Here is a 20711-nt window from a genome sequence, read left to right on the forward strand (position 1 = left end):
CATGTTCTTGGCATCCAAAATGCAGAAGTGCATAATAGTTTGTTTTATAGGTAGGTGCTGATTGAAGTAAGGCTAAATATGCAATTTGACAGTTGTTGTCTAGAGAAAGATAGAAAGTATATTTGGTTTCTGTTGATACACCAAGCCAGTTATCTGCCAGGAGATGTGGTACAGACTGGTATAAATATGCAGCTTATATGCATGACACCACTCTTAGCATGATACAACTCCTACAGTGTGTTAATAGTTTTGGTGTCATGAGACAGAGTTTCTGTCTCAACAATACATCTTCATATGACAGGACATATGCATTTCTTTTGCAGGCAGATTATGGTATCTGACTGCAGCATAGTTAATATTTATTGTAGCCATATAAAATATTCAGCCTTTGCAGAATGTCATATGTTATGATGACAAATAAAACTAATATTATAAGTGCTGTCAAATTAATAAGTGATATTGCAAGATTTGTGTTTTGAGAACTAGGCAAAAGCTCCTACTATTGAATTAGTCAGTGTTATTAATCACGTTGTTGACTACCAAGCTTATTATATTGTAAGGAACTTTTCAGACCAAATGGAACAAAAATATTCTATAAGCAGCTATATAACTAATTGTTATGGCAAGCCTAGTACCAGTCAAAAATGAAAGCAGAAGAGAGGAATAGCATCTAAATGAACTAAATGTCATTATGGCATGTCTATGGATTGACTACAATGGATGAGTAATAAGATGAGAAGAAAAAAAGTTTTAAAAGTTTCTGCAAAAAACGCATCAAAGTTTATGAAGAGGTAGCTGGGTGAGAGAACAGTGGGAGGTGAAGGATAGCCAAAACCACAGTTCAGATTCACTGTAGAATGTAGTAGAAGCTGGCAGAAAACCAGTGAAGGTTAATCTAGACAAGCTGCTCATGAATGCTGGCAGAGTTAAGACAGTTTTGATAAATTGCCTACCAGGGTGCTAAAAATGTTTTGAGTTATTTGAGTTACTATTAATGAAAACTGAATGCCCTTTCCAGAACCTGAAAGTTGTCAATATTCATCAGTGCACTGTCCTGGTAAACAAATATAAACAAACAAACAAATGAATACATAAATAAATACATACATACATACATACATAAATAAATAAAATTATGCATAAGTAAATAGAATAGATGACTAGCAGTCTGCATTCTTTCTTTCTTTTACTTTGCTTTACTGGTGATAATGTAAAGAATCTTGTTCATTCTTTTTCCTCTGGTTAGTACCTTGGCTTCATGATAAAGAAATATGGTTTGTTGGTTTGTCAGTGAATTGGTCAACAATATTTATGGATAAACAGTTCCTTCTATATTTGATGTATCTTGACTTCATCAAAGAATTCAACAGTGTAATATGTAAAGGTCTTAAAGTTGTATATAGAGATGAAACACACTGTCTGACAGACTGTATATATATATATATATATAGAGAGAGAGAGAGAGAGAGAGTGCTAGAGATGAGCTGTCAGAAGTAATATCAGTAAGCAGTGAAAGTCTAGTGTTAGACTTTCACTGCTTACTGAAGTCTAGTGTTAGAGCTTGACTCCATTCCAAATAACTGGATTACATATCGCTCTGAGGTAAGAAAGAAAATCTGAGACAAGAAAGTATTTACAGTGGGAATGATTTCCTAAAAGCCTCTAGCATCATGTAAGGTTAGGCTTAACAAGGCTTAACAAGTCCCATAAAGGAATGAAAGCCTATTACTCGCCAAGGCTATCATCACTAATGTTAGCTTAGTATTCACCTATGAGTAACTGGGATTGTAATACAACATATTCCATAGGGTATACTGATAGCAGCCCTTCTATACCTGAGTTTAGTGCTTGCCACACATTTAGACCTAATGAAAACTGCAGGGATGTCTGCATTGTCAAGAATTTCATCATCTTAAGACAAATCCCCATGAATCTAACCTATGGTTAAATCTGCGTAGTAATAATTTCAAACTCAGTAGAATCCTATGGTGTTATATGGATCTCAGATATTTCAAGAGTGGCTTGATTAAGTCAGGTACGGATTTTCCAGCTGTGGTTAAAAATGAAATGCCAAGAAATGCAGCATGCTTTTTCTTTGGTAACCATGTGTTCTCCAGCTCATACTGAATCAGTGATACCCACTTCAAACTGGCAAGGCAGTATCAGAAACTTTGGCTCCTGCATTGACAACCCATACTGCAGTCTGACTATTATTTCTCTGCTGTAGTTTGCAAATAATTCTGGTTAGTCCAGTTAGCATCCAAAGGCAGCCATTTTATGGCAGTACATACATATTACAGTACTCCAACAGTACAGTTCAACCCCAGAAGGTATCTTTAAGGAAATTGCTCATCACGACCATAGTGATATTTGAAATTGCCCTTTGGCACAAATCAGTTAAGTGGCTGCATTACAAAAAGGGAAAATTTTAACTTTGGTCACAAAACGCTGAACATTATGAACTGTGTGAGAACAGTCAATAAATTAAACACAGGTTCATACATATCTCAGTTATTGATAAACCTGGAATAAACTTTAAGTATATTTTTAATGAAATATATCAAGAAGTATGTAGTTTTTCTTTGCAATTTAATCCCAAAAATTGATTTTAAAGACATCAGTTAGGGTATTATTTTGCCATAAATTTTACAAGAACAGAGCAATAGCAGCACTTATAAAAGAGGGTTAAAAGCAGGTCTTAAGACAATAAGAACTGGCAGAGAAAATATTGAAAATAAGTGCCTGTCAGTGAGGCTATAATAGTTCATTGTTTGAGCATTGTTCTACTCCTGTAAAGAAATTTAAACAAATAAATAACATCATTTGCACTACTCATATTAAAAGCTAACTATTTTGGGTTTACTTTTTGGTTTAAAGAGTATATTTGCCGATTTCAGCACTCAACGAAATGTGTTGATGGCAAATATGATGTAATTAAATTTATATTTTATTGCATTTCTCTTTTGTGTAAATACTTACTTCAAAATCTCTTAATGCTATAAGTTTTCCATCAAATTTTGATTGATATTTTTTCCTGCTTTTCAACAGAAAGCTGATCTAGCTGTTGCTCCACTGACCATCACCTATGTCCGTGAGAAGGTCATCGACTTTTCCAAACCATTTATGACTATGGGTATCAGCATTCTATACAGAAAACCTAATGGAACAAACAACGGTGTATTTTCATTCCTGAATCCTTTGTCTCCTGATATCTGGATGTACATTCTTCTGGCATATGTTGGAGTCAGCTGTGTACTTTTTGTAATTGCAAGGTATAGTACCAAAGAAAATCATTGTTTTCTTTGTAAATGTTATATCTGGTTTGTTAAGAAGACACTTACAGATGCAGCCAAGAAATATTACTGAGCCTATCCTGGGTAGGAGAGAGAGAGAGAGAGAGAGAGAGAGAGAGAGACAGAGACAGAGACAGAGACAGAGAGAAAGAGCGAGAGAGAGAGCGAGAGAGAGAGAGAGAGAGGGTGATGAGAAGATACTGATGAGCTTCAGTTGGGGCATTAGCTGAGATAAACATGACTGCTGGGCTGCAGTTGTAAGAAAGTAGATGAGTATGCTGCTCATTGGGTACTGGGTGGACACACTCTCTGACCTGTGCTGATAGCCATCCAGGTTAATGCCAAGATATCAGTCTGTCAAGATGGTTAAGGCATAATATAGGGCCCCAGGATGGAGCTGCTGTAGGATACCAGTTTGTCCCATTTTGTTTTACAGTTCCTGGGATACAGTCCCTGTAGCCTACTGTGGAGTGGAGGCTTCCATGTATGTGTACGCCTATAACAGTGGAACCTTCCTGGTATAAATTTTAATAGGAGACAGTATGTCATTGTGAGATGCAAGGACTGGGACCAATGTAAGCAAGCAATGGAGCAACCAAAAGTCACTGGTGGTGGTAAGAAGCCAAAAGTCAAGAAATAAAAAAGTTGTCAGGAGTCAAGGCAGTGTTGTGTTTCAGAAAAAAAAAAAAACATTGCACATATGTGTTAGTGAGGTTGTGACTGTGATAGCAGAACACTTCCAGCTTCTGCTGGTGAGTTAAAGGAATATATCAGATTTTAGGGAAAGAGATATGAAGACAGGGATGCGGCACACCCATACTCTATGAATTCAGCTAGATAACATGCCAGACTGTTATGTTTCTGATATATGAATTTGTTGTAATTTGTTGCCAGTCTAACAGTAAAACTAATTAATATTATTATGTTGAATTCTCTTGGTTCTCTTCAAATTGCAATATTCATTTATATAATTAAGGCATTCAAAGATAAATCGGCTCTGAATATTGATGTTTTGGCAATTAGAAGTGGCAGCAGTGATCTTAGCTATTTCCTAATGAATGAGGCACGGTCACTGCCATCAACATATTCAAGTAGGACAATAACTCACATTTTATTTCTACTACATTTGTGTTCCACACCAGTGACTTTATTATCTTAAAAGAAAAACAGTCATCTTTACAAGTCTTGAAGTATGAATGGGTTGTATATGCAAATCAGTGTTTAGTATTTTCTCACTGGTGCAACCTGAGACTATTATTAGTCAGGTTTGATTGCAGTTCAGGATTAGTAATTCTTATTTTAATTAATTATAATTCAGACATAGGTTCATCATTACCACAGAGACCAATTTCAAAGTAGAGCTGGGGATTCTTTCTCATGGTTCATGTTTCATCTGAAGTTTCCAGATTTGTAACCATATTGAAAACCATGTGATACTTCATTAGTTAAGTTGAAAAGAAAAAAATGCAATTTAATTAGTCAGCAATGTACAGACAAAAGTGGCTGAATGACTGTTTTAATAAAGTTACTGACACCAAAAAACATATGACTAACTATCCTTAGTTACTGTGCTAAGTAACCTCTAGTAACTGTAGTGGTGAACGGTGCATTTCACAGCACTTTTCTCACATGTTAGCACATGTTCACTAATACTGTTAAAAGACTTTTCTGTGTCTGATGTTGGAGATAGTAGTTTGTGAGCATGATATGTGAGGATCAAGTCATCCATATACTGTTTTAATCAAATTTGATCAGTAGGCATACTAGGAATATTGAAAAGATGCCACACTACTTGTTTCAGGTATGATGGCAAGTTATCAATATGACATTTATTTGATTGTTTACTGAGATTATTAAAGGAGCATAGTAATTACAATTTTGCCTAGTGATAATGATCTTTGCTAACAGCTATGCTTTATCTTCAAAAATACACAGTACATGTCTTTGAATGAATCTTTGGAAAACCTCTCCTTAACCCCTGTTGATGATTGCATTGCAACTAGTTTGTTCTTTTTAGGGCAAGTCTGAAGGGTCACTGAGTTAGCAGAATGATTTTGACTATATTGGAGCTTGACCGCTAAATTAAATGATGTAATTGGTAGTTTGTTTGATCATTTGAATGCTCTGAAACTTAACACCACAGCTTTTCTGATATGTTCCTTATTGTTCAATGTCTAAATGATACTATTGATTGTTTTTTGAAGTGGGTGTTGTTATTTTATTGCCTTATTCTATAAGTGAGGTTGAATTACTGGTCATTAGCTGTTCATGTGTAATATCAGATTTACAATTTGCACTAAACAAGTGTTTTTCAGTTTAAAGGAATCATTGGAAAAAAAAACTTTGGCTGTGCTGTGCAACTCACTTTAGTCATGTACATTTGTTGAATATGCACTGTGGTTTTGGCTAAACTATGTCCTTAGGAAACTACACATTATGTGTTTAGGGGAATATATCAGATCTGTTGATTGCCCTATAACTTAATTTACTCACTGGTTCACAGTGAAAGCTATACAAAATTAGGATTAATTACTGATTTAAATAGAGCAAACAGATATTTCCTTAATGGAAATTGAATTATTGTTACAGCAACATAGACAAAAGAGAAGAGAGTGGTAATAATATTGATTCAGGCAGCATAAATTGACATTAAACAATAAACTGTAATAGCTAAGAAAAAGTAAACGATTTGCAAATGGGAATTTTACAAGAATTGGCTACCTGTTTGATCTGGGAAGAAAAGTACTACAGGACAGTGTGGGGAACTCAATGAGAGACATTCTGTACATAACACTATCGTCATTTCTTTTTGGATATCAATTTACAGGATTTGTTACAGATTAAGTAAAAAAAGCAGTCATTACTGGTAATGCATTTCCCAGTTTAGTCTTAGGAGAAAATAGGAAGGAGTAAAGACAATCTTTAATTGATATAAATGGGAATAAGCCCAACTCAGATGCTAGTTATCACTCCCGTCCTTTTTATGTCAAAGTAACATCAACTGGAATGATTCAGTGATTCAGTGATTCAGTGATCCAGAGATTAAAGCCCAGGGCCAAGAAAGGCCAATTAAGGGCTTGCTTTAAACTGATTGCATGTAACAAATATTTTAACCATATGTCTAATGAAGACTTAAACATCAATGAACTGTGTGCACACCTAATCTCTATAAGTAGAGTGTTCCACAATCTCCAAGTGCTAAAAATGAAAAAAAAATGTCAATTTTGAATTGACACAAGATAAATTAACTAATAAATGATTATTCCTAGAAGATAAACCATGATTTACAAAAACAGCTCCCAGTATTACAGAAACCATCTCATCCTTAATACAATTACAAACCAAAATTAAATATACCCTTAATAGCCTATAAACTATTGATTAAACTGGTAAGTTTTAAGTGTCTTTATGTATGATACGGATTTGGATCAAACTATGTGGTTGGTAAATGTTCTTTGAATATGCCAGCAGTGAGATACCCAGCATATAAAAGGAATCACAAGATTTTATCATGGGCTGAAACCTGGCAGAATATAATTTAGCAATAACAACCCTATCTCTTGGAAGTAAAGTTCCTAAAATATTTTATTATTCTATAACATTCCCTAACAACACAATTTACAATAGAATCAAAAGTAATTGATGAGTCATAGGTTCATAGGTTGGTACTAGGCTAACTGCCCTTGTGAGCCATTTTAAGCTTAGCTAATTATCCCCTGTGAGATTCAAAGCCTGTACCTTGTGTTTGTAAGGCAAACACCTTAACCATTAGGCCATCCTAGTCAGCAGTTACCCCTAAACCCTTAGCTCTGATGGTTAATAGGAATTATTAAAGATGAGCTTGATATGCAGCAGCTGAAGTGGGTGCAAGTCAGCTGCAGTATGCAACCACATTAATATGAAATCCAAGTTCTGAGACATGATAATGCACTGATTCTAAGAGATTCAGTGTTAAAAGAAATACATTGTATTCTAAGAATTCATAGTAATTCAACTGCACTAGCTTAACTGGCTGTAAACCTATTCATATTAAACTATGCTTGCTAAAGATAGAGTAGGATGTAACACCTTATTAAATTGGTTTGCGTTAGTGATATGTGGAATACAGAACTGCATATAACAAGATTCATATAGCTGAATTATTATGCTAGGTAAACAAAGAAAGAAGAGAGAGATATGGATATGTATATAACTGAAATCTACTGTATTTATATAGCTAGTGAAAATTTAGTATGATATAGACAAACCCCAATATAGGTGCCAGTGAATGGCATTCATCCCTGTTTCCTTAGTACTCTGCTAGCTAGAGCTGAGCAGAGAGCTTTATCCAGATCAGTTTATTTTTCTGACAGGATTTCTTGCAGATTTATGCATTTTTCAATTTTAAATTAATGACAAAATCATCAGTGATCCATTTTTGTTTTCATTTGTCTGCCGGGCAGTTGAATGTCTTGCAAATGAAAAAAGGGGTGATTTCTGGTACTCTGCTCCGAAGTAATTACAGCTCATTATGAAGGGCTTCTTCAGGAAGTTACAGCTGATGGTTACTAATGAAATTGTTACGGGTGAAAGGGACATGCTGCACCAAAGGTTCTCCTGGTAGAAAGCCTGAATCATATTCTTTATCTTCTTAACTGTTATACAAAACTTCTAATTATTACACAGCAGCTCCGGCTTAAAAGCAGGATTTTCATGTCTTACCATGACTTTTAAGTGGCCACAGTATTTCTGTAGATCCCATCCTTGTCATGTAGTTATGCCAAAACTCAGCACTTTCCCAAAACATGCAGTCGCCTTGCTTTATTTAGACTTAATGTGCCTTTGTTGCCCTTATTATACTCGTTTTGCTCATTTAATCTCTTTTGTTGCACATTATACTTTTCTTGTGCTCATTTTACTCTGATCATTCCCATTTTGCTTTAAACATGCTTATTTTACTTTAAACATGCCTGTTTTGCAATTCTGAGATAATTCTATGTACTTTTCTGATACTAGTTTTATCAAGTCTCTTAATTCTAAACATTTTGTTTAATCAACAGACCTTTTGTGCCTCTTGCTTGTTTAATAATGCAGCTTTTGCCTTTGTAATGCCCCATTTTTATCTTATTTTTAAAAAAATAAACTGTTTGTGCAAGTTTTCATTACCTTTACTTCTTTTCTGGCTCTTTCTCAGGCTCATTTGTCTTAGTTTACCTTCACTATTAACCCTGCATCTTATAACTCTGAAAAACAGTCTTTGGAATCCCAGTTCTGACATCATGTTGTTCATCTAGTCAGGATTCAATAGACAAGACTTTGTGGATTCTGTTCAAGGAGCTTTATTATGTATGAACACATCAGGAGTAAGGCTTAATAACGTTAACTTAGATAACTTATGTACAAACTAGTCATTACACTCATGCATGCTTACTGTCTGGCTGCACTTTCAAAATGGCACTGAAGTTAGCCCGTGCCTGCTATTTATATATGCATGTTCAGTCCTTCAAATGCTTCTTAAAGACAAAGCACACACGCTCTGTTCCACAGCAGTTCCATATTCATTATATCTTAATTAATTTTTCTTTTTTGTCAGAACGTAGGTTACTTCTCTTATTCTGTAATTCATTCATTCTTTGGGAATTATACAGTTGGGACTAAATTATCTGCTTCATTTAAAATATTCTTTGTTTCCTTTAATTTCCTTTCCTCTTTATTTTCTTCCATCTCTCTCTTAATTTGTTGCCATTGGACTGCAGTGATTGCTCTAGTGCTGCTTAAACTTATTATTTAATCTCCATTTTTTTTATTCCCTCTTTCTGCCAACAACTACTAATCCTCCAATCCTTCCTTAATGTCATCTTTTTTGTTTCTCTTATTTTCCCTAAAGCCAGAGGAAGACATGATCATTTTCTGGGATGGGTTATTGCTTTTTCAATCAAATATTCATATTTAAATAATATGTATATCCAACCCAAGCCAACACTAGCTGACATATCTCTCTGAATTATGTGAGATGTGCTTGCTTCTCTCAATTTTTACCATGTTGACCTAGTCATGAATGTTATGGAACTGTTTTAACAGTTTTGCTTTCCTTTATTGTCACTGCTTTTTTTGGATACCATTTTGAACCACTTGAACCAACCTTAAACTTATTGAGTTGTTATTGATGTAGTTTTTAGGAATAATGTTTTACATTTTGAAGGGAAATATTATAAACAGGTCACTGGGGTTAACTTTGGATGCAGGTTGTGCCCCAGTTTTTCCCAACTTGCTCTTAATTTTTTGGGGAGAATAAGTACATTCTTAAATGTGGATTTTTAAACAAATGGGTTACCTACCTAATTTCCTGGATGATGTTTTTATTCTATGGAAAGGGAATCTTTTTGACGTGAATGGTTTTATATCTACCAGACTACCACTTTTTTTGAGATTTACTTTTTCCAGTGCAGAAAATGGCATTAACTTTTTACATATTTACCTGTATACAAATGTTATGAACAGTTGTTTTCAATCAAGAATTTATCCAGAACCTACTTTTAACAATTCTTATGTGCATTTTGACAGTTACCATACGTTTTTTCCAAAAGAATTTGGTTAAAAGGAATTTTGTCAGGGAATCCTGGATGACCTCTGATGCTATTATGTTTAAGGTTGAAATAAGTAATATTAAGATTATGCTCCAGTAGAGGGGAATATCCCATTTATTAATTGCAAGAGGTTGCGGATGAGATTTTTCAAACAAGAGATATGACCTACAAGCCTATTTTAGTATATAGTAAAGCTAATGTGAAGGTGGGTAGTGAGTCAGTGGATACCAAGGAAATTAATGAGTCTGATAGAGCCTTTGTTACTCAGTAAAGACTAGACTCCCATTAGTTAAGGAATATAACTAGAAAAGATGTGTTTTAATGTTTCTTGTACAGTTGAGTTTTTTTTTGTTTGTTTTAGATAAATAAATATAAAAGAAAACTGTGATCAGCTTCCCTTCCTTCTGGCAGTGGAAGTTTAAGTGAGCATTGAAAGCTGTAAAAAAATCATCCCTCCTGAATAAGTTTAGACACTTAAAAAGAGGTTTCTGATGTACATACTATAATAAGCCCAGCTGGGGCTGCCAAATATGGTGGATGTCTAAAGGCAAAATATTGTCATTTTTCCACAGATGATATATATTTATTTACGTATGCATGTATGTATGTATGTATGTATGTATGTATACATGTATTTATTTATTTATTTATTTATTTATTGTGTCGGTTTACTAGGATGATCAAATTAGGCCATGAAAGAAACCCTTTCAGTGGATATAAATCAATTACAGAAAAATAACTAAATGTTACAAATATATAAATAGCAATGATATTAAAATTACTACTTTCAGTGACACTAAATAAAAAAGTCAGTGGTATAAATAACCCATATATGTATGCATTGAGAGATGGACATAATCGTACATTTATAAATGAGAAGGAAAGGAAATTATTTTAAAAAGCTGGATTATAGATGAGAGAAATATTACTTGAGGAGAAAAAGAGAATAAGAACATATGCAAAATAGGTTAATAACCATTTAGGTTATTAGAGTCTTTCTAGTGATGTTGGGAAAATCTTCAAAGAAATTCAGAGTATAAGAAATAGCCTAATCAGGAGTCAAAGGAGTGATAATTAAGAAGTATCGATCACCTTGGCAAGCTAGCAAAAGTGAAGAGCCATGAATTCGATATAAAGTCCTTTAGTTATATATTTTTTTAAAGTGATTGGAAGAAGAAAGTTTCCTAATTATAGGGAGGAGAGTGTTCCATCTTTTGGAAATGTAAGTGGAATATAATGAGTCTTCAGAGCTGTTGCGTAATTTTGTAGCATCAGGAAGGTTTGTGTTTGTACAATGAACAGATCCTAGGGGAAGATGCTATTGTAGAAGATTAATCAACACAGGGGCATATATCTAGAAAGAAGAATATATTGTTTAAAAGTTTAACAGTGAAAGACTTCAGTAGTTTCAGGATGTAATGTATTGTGTTTTTTGATAGCAAAGCAATTATATGTTGAATTTGATGATTGTGAAGCAAATTTTGCAATTTTGTTAAAGCACTGCTTCAGTTTTTCTGTTAGTGCAGAGTTAATATTTGTGAGGAGATGGGTAGTACACCAAATAGGAGGGAGGAAGGGACAGTGATTTTATGAAAATATACAGAGATGAAGTTAAAAGCTCTGTAGAGAAGGCTTTATCACTACAAAGTGAATAAGAGTACCAAATCTGAGATGGATGCCTAAACTGATAGCTAATAATTTTTAATTTTGGAGACAATCTCAAGCTGAATGTTTTTAAAGGAGATTTTTAGGATTTTGAAGCAGTTGAGGCTGGACAAGTTGAGTTTCAATGGATGTGAATCATTTCTAAGTGATGGATTGTTGTGAGTAGAGTGAGATGGAAGAGATTACAGTAATGCATCAGGAAGTACATTGCATGAGGGTAGCATGAGATGACGTGGATACAAGATTACAATGTCAAATGCTTTGGAAAGGTGTCAGAGGATGACTGAGATACTTTTTTTGATATATCTTTGTTGGTGAATGGTATTGTGAAAGGAAAGTAAGACAATTGGTCTGCTGTAGTTAGAATGAAATTCATGACCTGTGGGTGAGAGAAGATTGTTGGACAGGATATCGTGGAGTACCTGATTATAGATGCATCTTACATGCTTTTTTATAGAGGTGAGAGGAAGGTAATGGGATTTAAGTTTGACCTTTATTTAATGAAAGAATGACTGTTTGTTTCTATAATTGAAGGGACTATACCTTCAGATGTGGAATGATTTGATAAATATGTAATTGGAATAAGAGAGAGTTTCAGCAGCAAGGTTTAAGTATTTGGCTGGTAGCTTGTCTGCAGCCAATAGGGTTGGCCTGTGTTTCCTGAGAAGGTAATGCAAAGCTTTAATTGATACTGATTATAGAGTGAAGGCTAGATGGTTTGTTAAGGAAGGAGAAGGGAGGAAGTGGGATTTGATGAGTGATCCTGCATTATTGCTTCAACGGTGATTACAAAATGAGAGTTAAATCTACTTCATATAGTATAGTTGTACTGTTGTGGAAAGGAATCGAGTTACTAAGATTTGCCATGCTTTACGAAACTGCTAATAAATAACTAGAAGGACTTTGGATTGGAGCTACAAGTGTTTTGAAGATTTAGTAGTTTCTTTTGCCAGCTAAATTTTTTGATTGGGGAGCTCTTTACAAGACGAAATGAGGACTGATTTCTATGTATATACTATATTTTCCAAGATTATCTCTTTGTTTCATTACTTATCTGATTTTAACCAAGGTGTGAGGTTAGATTTGGTCAAACTCTTTCTGACAGGTGCTAGTAAGTTAGGAATATTTAGTAAGACAAAATTGAAAGTACTGACTGCTTCATCAATTGATAGATATCTGAGAGGCGATCAGTCACACTATCACAGGAAAAATATGAATGAACCAGGATAAAAGGTCTTGATATTTCATAGGTGTTTATACTGAATAGGTTTATGTACATTATTCTATGTGCTTAAGTTAAAAAAAATGTTATGACAAGAAAGCCTTGTTAGGCAAATTGATAAAGAATACCAGTAATTATTAGCTCTTGTATTGGTTTCCAAGCCTCAGCTTGCCACTATTTTCATGTGCCAAAGAGCATGCAGACAATGTTTGAACACAATGAGAGTGTAGAAGATCAGATTACATAGACATATCTGCTCACCTTTTCTAATAACATGGCACCAACCTCTCCATCAAGATTTGATGGAGAAAATCCAAGGTTGTGCATAGAAGAAGTCTATTTAAATGATTTGCTCAATCTGATACAGTAGGCAAATGGAAGATGTTGAAATCAAACCCTGCAGTACAGAACATACATCAATAGCAACTCAGAGATTTAATTCATTGGCTAACTCCTGTGAACGGTTGTGAAGTATGCAGAAGTTACTCGGTATTACAAATATCATTCTTTACACAAATGTTGTGGTGGTTTAGCTTCCTTCTTTTTTCACATCTCTCAATCTTTCTATTATGTGAAGTATAAGGCAAGTTATAGTGTACAAATGCAGAATGATGCACGCCTTTCATTAAAGTGCCTTTGTTGGAACATAGGAACAACAGACTGGCATGGTCCTACCCACCACTCTATCTCTTCAATACATGGCAGATATATTTTTTTCATATCCTTTTCTTGTGCTTTTTTACATTAACCAAAACTTGGCAGATAGACTTTTTGTCCCTACATTTTTAATGAGACAAATAGAGATACTCGAGACTTGGCAAGACAAATTAGTCAAGCATTTTCACTCACCGACACTTAGCAGAAGCCAGCTAATATTAGCATAGTAGTAGGGCGGAAATGTGTCCTATATGCATAATTGTATTTTGTTTACTCAGTTTCTGGTTATTCTACTCCAAAGCATCTAAAACCCTGAGAGGTCTTTAAAACATCAACTCTCACAAGGTTGCAAAACACAAAAAAAATTATTTACTTATTTTTGCAGGAGGGAAACCCCCATGACAACACAGTGTACACATATACATGTGTACAGCAACTCTGAAATTGCCTAAATTGAGGAAACGTGAAAAAGTGAAAATACATACCCTTGATTTCTTATTATTCTCTGTATCTGGACACAATGACTGGGTACCAGAGTTCTTCTAGGCTTGAAGTTCAGAGTGTTGATCACTTACCAAGTGAGAAATAGTAAGGCTCCCTTCCCATTAACTTTTCCATACTTCAGTCATTACTGCTAATGCAAGTTTACTTAAATTTGAATTAAAACTATTCAATAATATGCAATAATCCAGAATTATTAATTTAGTATTTGCATTCATTTTCTTTTCTTTGTTAATCCATCAGTTTATCTGTGACATTCTGAATCTTTTTTCTGTCTCTGCATCTTGCAGAAGAATAACTTGCTTGATAAACAAATCAGTTTTCATGTGATTAATCAATTTAAAGAGTTATGTTGCCTTTCATTTGCTACTTGAGAATCCCCTTATAACATTACTTCAGTCCTCATTAATCAATTTATATAATCCTTTGGCAGTATAGATTGCTCTACCTTTTTAATGGGAAAAAAATCTAGTTGTACATGCCAGAGTTATCTTCAGGAAAACAATGAAATCTAATGTTAGATGGGACCCTGTTTTTCATTCTAAGCTCTAGATACTCATTGCATGGCTCTAGAAAGTTCTCCTTACTTTTGTATGGATTTTTTGTAGATACTCTGGTGTTCCAGAAGCTTCTAGAATATGCTGGCCGAATGACCACAGTTAATTTATCATATTGTACCTTCATTTGTGGAGGTGATCATAGACATGCCTAAAAATGATGTGCACTAGTTCTGTACATTTACCGACTTAACATACGATTAAATTTAAAGAAACCTTAAATGGGCAATGCCAGACAAAATAAATTGCACTACACTTTTTTAGCTTACTGCGTGCTACTGATTGTTATGAACTAATATAAATCATTTGACTAACTTCCATATTCAAGATCTGCCATTCACTTGTATCATTTCAAAATATTATACTATGAGCACAGCTGAGCCTATAAGACAAGAAATGTGATTTCCTTTTCTTTGGCTTTGTTTTTAAAAGGAAAACATGACACAGCTACAAATGTGGTTGCTAATTTATTAAATTCAAGTACAAATATAAATTTAAATAAAGAACAAACTGGTAACTGTCAGTAGGAGTTACACATATTAATCATCTTGTATATGTAGCTTTAAAACTGTTCTCAGTTTCTTGGAGTGATTTTCTTCTGAGAATCAGTAGTCAAAAATAATTTAAAGTATTATTTTACGAGCTTATGACACCAGTGCATTTCTTAACATGGCAGTATTGGAAGGCTTTCTCCAATAGTGATTCTTATTTGTCTCTTTGAAATAATATGGTTTGATGGCTGGATGCTAACTGCAATGTATTTGTGCTGCTGATATGTAAGTTATTCTGTTAAGACTTTAACAGCATTAACTTAAATAAGTGATATAAAGTAATCCAACAACTGACAAATATGTATTAGTATTGTTACTATTCAGAATTTGCAAGCAATGTTTAGCAAATTTGCTAGACAAATGTAGGAATAGAATGCAACCTAATTGTTTTACATCTCAGTCACAAACACCTTTATATGTATTACATACTTATTGATAAATTATTGCCTCATCTCTGGCTCATTTTGACAATGTAAATAGTGTCATCAAGCCATTATGATACTGGAGTGGGGGTCATTAAAAAAACTGCTGTTAAAATAGGAGCCATGGTTTATCAAGAAAGAAGACAAGCTGGGCTGATTGGTCGTCATCAGACTTCATGATTTTGTACTTCTGCATTTGACCTGTCCAAGCAGAAGGCAATTTTCTACATGTGTGTCACAGAAATCATGTTAAATTAATTTAACTTGCTCATTTGCTCATTTCAGTAAGTATAGTGTGAGAACATCAAACATCTATTTAGTTTAATGTAATGCATTGCATTTTGTCAGACTTCGTTTATTTTCCAAAAAAAAAGTAATGGTAAATTCATATCAGCAGGAGCCAGATATTGGAAAGTTAAACTGGTAGAAAGGAAAGGTCACTACCAGGAAGACAGTGCAATAAATTACACTTCTATGAATATTATTATCGAACAGAATACTATCTATAAGAAACCCAGCATATGTTCTCAGTGCTGTGACTGCTGATAAACCAGTTCTTCTGTAAGTATAAGTCTGCAGAATGAAAAAATGCAGAATTCAAATGCCGTGGTCTAGTTATGTAATAACAGAAATGTTAACAATGCTGTTTAGCAAACTTTATAGAGAGAAAATGTAAGGTCTTCCATCTGGCAGGGGCATATGGTAGTTGATGGGAGGAATATAAGCTGGGGATTATTCTTAAACATATGGAAAAGGATTTGGAAATTTGGATCATGCTGTAAAAAAAAAGTAACAGAACAGAACAAACAAACTGTATTACAGAGGGATTTGATTCCAGGGGTATAAAAGTTGATATATATAGGGTACACAGTTTTTCCACGTTTGCTAATTTTGCGTGGTTTAGTAGGCCTTAGTTAGAAAGGGATATTAGGACAGAAGAGAGACTAGAGGCGGAAACAAGGATCACATCAGGGCTAAAGAACTTGAAACAGAAGTTGAGAAGTCTCAGGCTAAACTCACTTGAATTTAGAAAGGAACAAAGTAAAATAGAGCTGCAAATAGCTAAAAGAGGCACATGAGGGAATGCAGTTGAAAAATAAAGTTAGTGGTATAAAGAGAAAGAGAAAATATTCTCAACAGAGTAAAGAAACTAATTCAGGTTAACTGTTATAATGTGTTTTTCTAAGAAATGTGATGGATATAAAGAACAGAGCTCCTTAATAAGGTGATGCAATACAGGAACACTGAGGCATTTATAAAGCATGTGGAATAGTTGGAGTGGGAATAATGGATGTGGGGAGGTGATGAGGGGTTTCGAAGGCTGTTTTAGTGTGTTAGCTTCAGTAACTGAGCAGACTAGTTAGATATTATGTTTTGTTATGCCATGCTATAGATGTATGCTACATATGAATGCCATGATGATATAATGGACATTAGTATAATGGACATTGGTGCCACAGATCTGCATGGTGAACATTTTGGTTCTGCTCACCCTGGAGTATTCCTTTGCATTTTTCATGCTGCAACAGATCATAAATAAGTCAGTTCACTGCTAAGAAGATACAGGAAGGATATGCGCTTTGGAAGTCTTTAATATATTAGTAGTACCAGAGAAGTCCTTTGGTAAAGAAAAATCATAAGCATCAATACCTGAATAGAACAACTTAGGTAGCTACTAGACCTGCAGTCCAGGGGACCATTGAGGAGCCAAGCCCAAATTCCCAGGTGTCCCCAAGCAAATTCTAGTTATGGAACTTGCATAAGGTAGGCACATGTGGGCTGAGGGAATCAAACCTTGAACCACAGGAATTACAGCTCACAGCCTTAACCGTCTGCATCGACTACCAGACTACAGTTGGCAGCCTTAACCATCTGCAACAACTACATGTACCCTATCTCTCTATTAAAGGCCACTGTGAAAAACTCTTATGAAAACTATGAATATAAAAAATGTGTTCAGCACCTCTGTGAACACTTTACATGTGGCCCTGGTCAGGCATATTAAGCAATGGAGGACTTAAGCACAAGTTCAAAAGCAGCTTTGAACATTTCTGTGCTGTCCCATTGTTATGAAAAGATAAAGGCCTCACTATAACTCAGGAAATCCACGTGCAGTTACTGGCTCTAGCACTTTCTACCGTTGTCATGGAGAAGAAGAAAAATGAAGATGGTTAACCTGCTTAGTGCAACAACTGATTTAAAAGCATAGCAGATACTCACAGTCACACATTTGTGACCGTGCATGTTGCCTTCTACAGGTAGAGGTTGAGGGAAAAGGCCAGAACACAAGAAAATCCATCATGGCTATTTGTATATTTGTATACCAACCTCGCTTTGACATCTGTCAGTGGTAATGGGAAATGGACTGGTTTTCAACTGGCAAGGGAAAACAGTAAAATGTTAAAAAGAGAAAGATGTTTCTATCATTTTTAAATTTAGATACGAACGGTAACAAACCTGTTAAGGGGACAACAGAAAGAAAAGAAGTTTAGAATGAAACCAAATGCTGCTCACTATTCACGGCCTCTGTATAAGATCAGAATACAGTTACTCAGAAACTACTACTACTACCATGGCACTCACATCTGATCAAAGCACCAGTGTGCATTCCTCCTAATGAACCAAGAGACAGAGATTAAAAGCAGTATTTTTGCAGGCACCCTCTGTATCACTCTTGAAGGCACCACTCCAAAAATATTTTTATGTATAAATTCACAGTAACACAACACTGAAAAGGGAGAAACTCCCTTAAGCATCACATATTGGTCTAAATCAATCACTGATTTTGCTATACTTTGAGTGAGTAAGCAATTTCACAAGACCCACTGCAAAGAAACAAAATGCAGTTGTGTTATATACATATTGAGTAAACTTGCAGATAACATTTTTCCCTGTACTGATCACCATAAACTTTGTCCTTTGAACAAAATAAATAAGCCTGCTGTTGTGGTATGCTGTGAAATTTTGCATTGTAAGGAGAAACATTTACTACATTTGTTTTTTTTTTTTTTTTTACTTTTGAAATGTTGTTAGTTAATCATGCATTGGGGTTTCTGCTTCACAGCTAGTTCCGTGATTTAGTCTCGAAGTGGTACTCATAGTCTGGGGCTTTGCATTTTCATAGTGGTGATCCACAAAAAACACACTACATTCCTAAGCAAATCCAGGACTTTCAGGATGACTACGGAAATGCAGAGGGCTTTTTATGAACATGCCCCCCCCATCTCAAAAGTATAACATGCTTAACAGCATAACAGATAGGGGGCAGCTACTACACTGTTAATGGACTTTACAAAATGCATATGAGTTTGATTAATAGAAGCAAATCAGTAATAAGCTCATTTGCATACTTAGCATGTAAATAGTCCTAAACTTACACCAGTAAGCAGCAGTTTTCTTGCAAAATACAGAGGTATGAAAGAATGCCTGGTGTTTGTACATATATGGACATTATCACTGAAAGGGTCACTTGGGTAAATGTTTTATTCTCATGCTTGAACAGACCTAAGTCACTTGGGGAAATCCTTCATTTTAGTGCGTGTGCATACCTGGACATATTAATGGAGGGGGTGCTTGGATGAATGTTTCATTTTAGTGCTTGTACATACTTGGAAATGTTACTGAAGGGGTTGTTTGGATGAATGTTTCATTTTAGTGTTTGTGCATACTTGGAAATGTTACTGAAGGGGTTGTTTGGGTGAATGTTTCATTTTAGTGTTTGTGCATACTTGGAAATGTTACTGAAGGGGTTGTTTGGGTGAATGTTTCATTTTAGTGTTTGTGCATACTTGGAGATGTTACTGAAGGGGTTGCTTGGATGAATGTTTCATTTTAGTGCTTGCACATACCTGGGTATATTAATGAAGGGGCTGCTTGGATGAATGTTTCATTTTAGTGTTTGTGCATACTTGGAAATGCTACTGGAGGGATCATTTAGGGAAATAACTTGTGTGTTAGTGAAGTGCCTACACATACATGGTCAGACTGCTGAAGTGACCGCTGGGCAAAATAATTTGTTGTGTCATTTTTGTACTTGTGCATACTTAATACAGACTTACAAAGTGGTTACTGAAGGAAATAATTCATTTTTATGTGAGGACAGTGCTTGTACATATTTGGAAAAAATACTGAAGGAACGGCTGGGGGCAAATTCTCAGACTGCAACTCCAATATGAAAGACGAAGCATTGCATTTTACAAAGGATGTGCATATTGTGCAGCTAATGGACTATGAATTGCAAAACCACCTCATTAGCATACTGCGCTTTGCAACATTTATGATTTGCATCTCATTATTTCTAAGGCCTTTGGACTTAGCATAAATAGCCCTTATGAATCTCCCCTTTGCTACACTTATTCATAAGCATCAGGAATACCCCTGTCACATTTCACAAGAGACTATGAATACCGTCTTTGATCTTTGGTTATTGTCAGTGTGGAGTTAGCACCTTCTCCTTATACCTGTATGGGATTTATGTTGGTACTATAGTTTTCTTCCACTTCTAGAAGCATTGTAACTGAACTGATTGCTTCACATTATCAGTTTATATCTTGCATTTGCTCTTGCTTTTGAGAGCAAAATTACGGCTTAAAATGACACAGATTAGAATAGGTCACATGTAAAAATCATCTAAATTAAATTGCAGTTAAAAAATTATTAAACATATTTAAAAACAAAAATGATTCATTGTTTTAATGAGCAGTGAATGGAATATTGTTCTACTTAACTAATTATACTGAAAATAAAGTGAGCACTAAACAAGGTAAGAGACCTGTTTGTATCATATTCTTTTCACAAAGGTTATTTGACATGATTCACTCAGCCAATTTAGATTGTCAAATATTCTCTTGAGAAGTACTGTAGAGTGGTAGATGTGTTTTAAATTATACCAGGAGTTTCTCGGAATCTGAAAAAGAAGGCTCATCTTTCATGAGCAGAATTAGATGGTGCTGCTTTAAGATCACTTAAGTAACCTTTAATGGAATACAGAGAGGTGCTCTGTATAGACCACTCATTCTATTTATATGCTTCTATGGAAAGAATAAAAACAGTATAGTGCATACTACAGCAACAGCTGCAGCAGCTAATGAATTTAAGTGTTAGACTGTGAAGGGTCTCCATTAATAGGAAGTCTGCTATTACTAGAAATGGAATCAGACCTTTATAAATTGTTTAGACTGCTTTATTACTGAGTAGCTAGAGATAATATAAATGCAGATTTTCAAGCACATTATATTGCAAGTTGTTTCCAGAGTAAATGTATATACACAGTGCGTA

At 34.8% G+C, this 20711-nt stretch overlaps 1 protein-coding gene across 1 annotated transcript in view; it reads left to right on the forward strand.

The window, feature by feature from the left end:
* Positions 1–20711, forward strand: part of GRIK3 (glutamate ionotropic receptor kainate type subunit 3) — a 2817598-nt gene that overhangs the window by 2086087 nt on the left and 710800 nt on the right. Inside the window, exon 11 of the mRNA XM_044083835.1 lies at positions 3049–3272. Within this exon, the coding sequence (XP_043939770.1) occupies positions 3049–3272 (224 nt within the window). The remainder of the gene's footprint in view (positions 1–3048; positions 3273–20711) is intronic.

The sequence above is a fragment of the Protopterus annectens genome, chromosome 1.part1 (genome assembly GCF_019279795.1).
Source record: "Protopterus annectens isolate FY-2018-M chromosome 1.part1, PAN1.0, whole genome shotgun sequence".
Taxonomy (NCBI): domain Eukaryota; kingdom Metazoa; phylum Chordata; order Ceratodontiformes; family Protopteridae; genus Protopterus; species Protopterus annectens.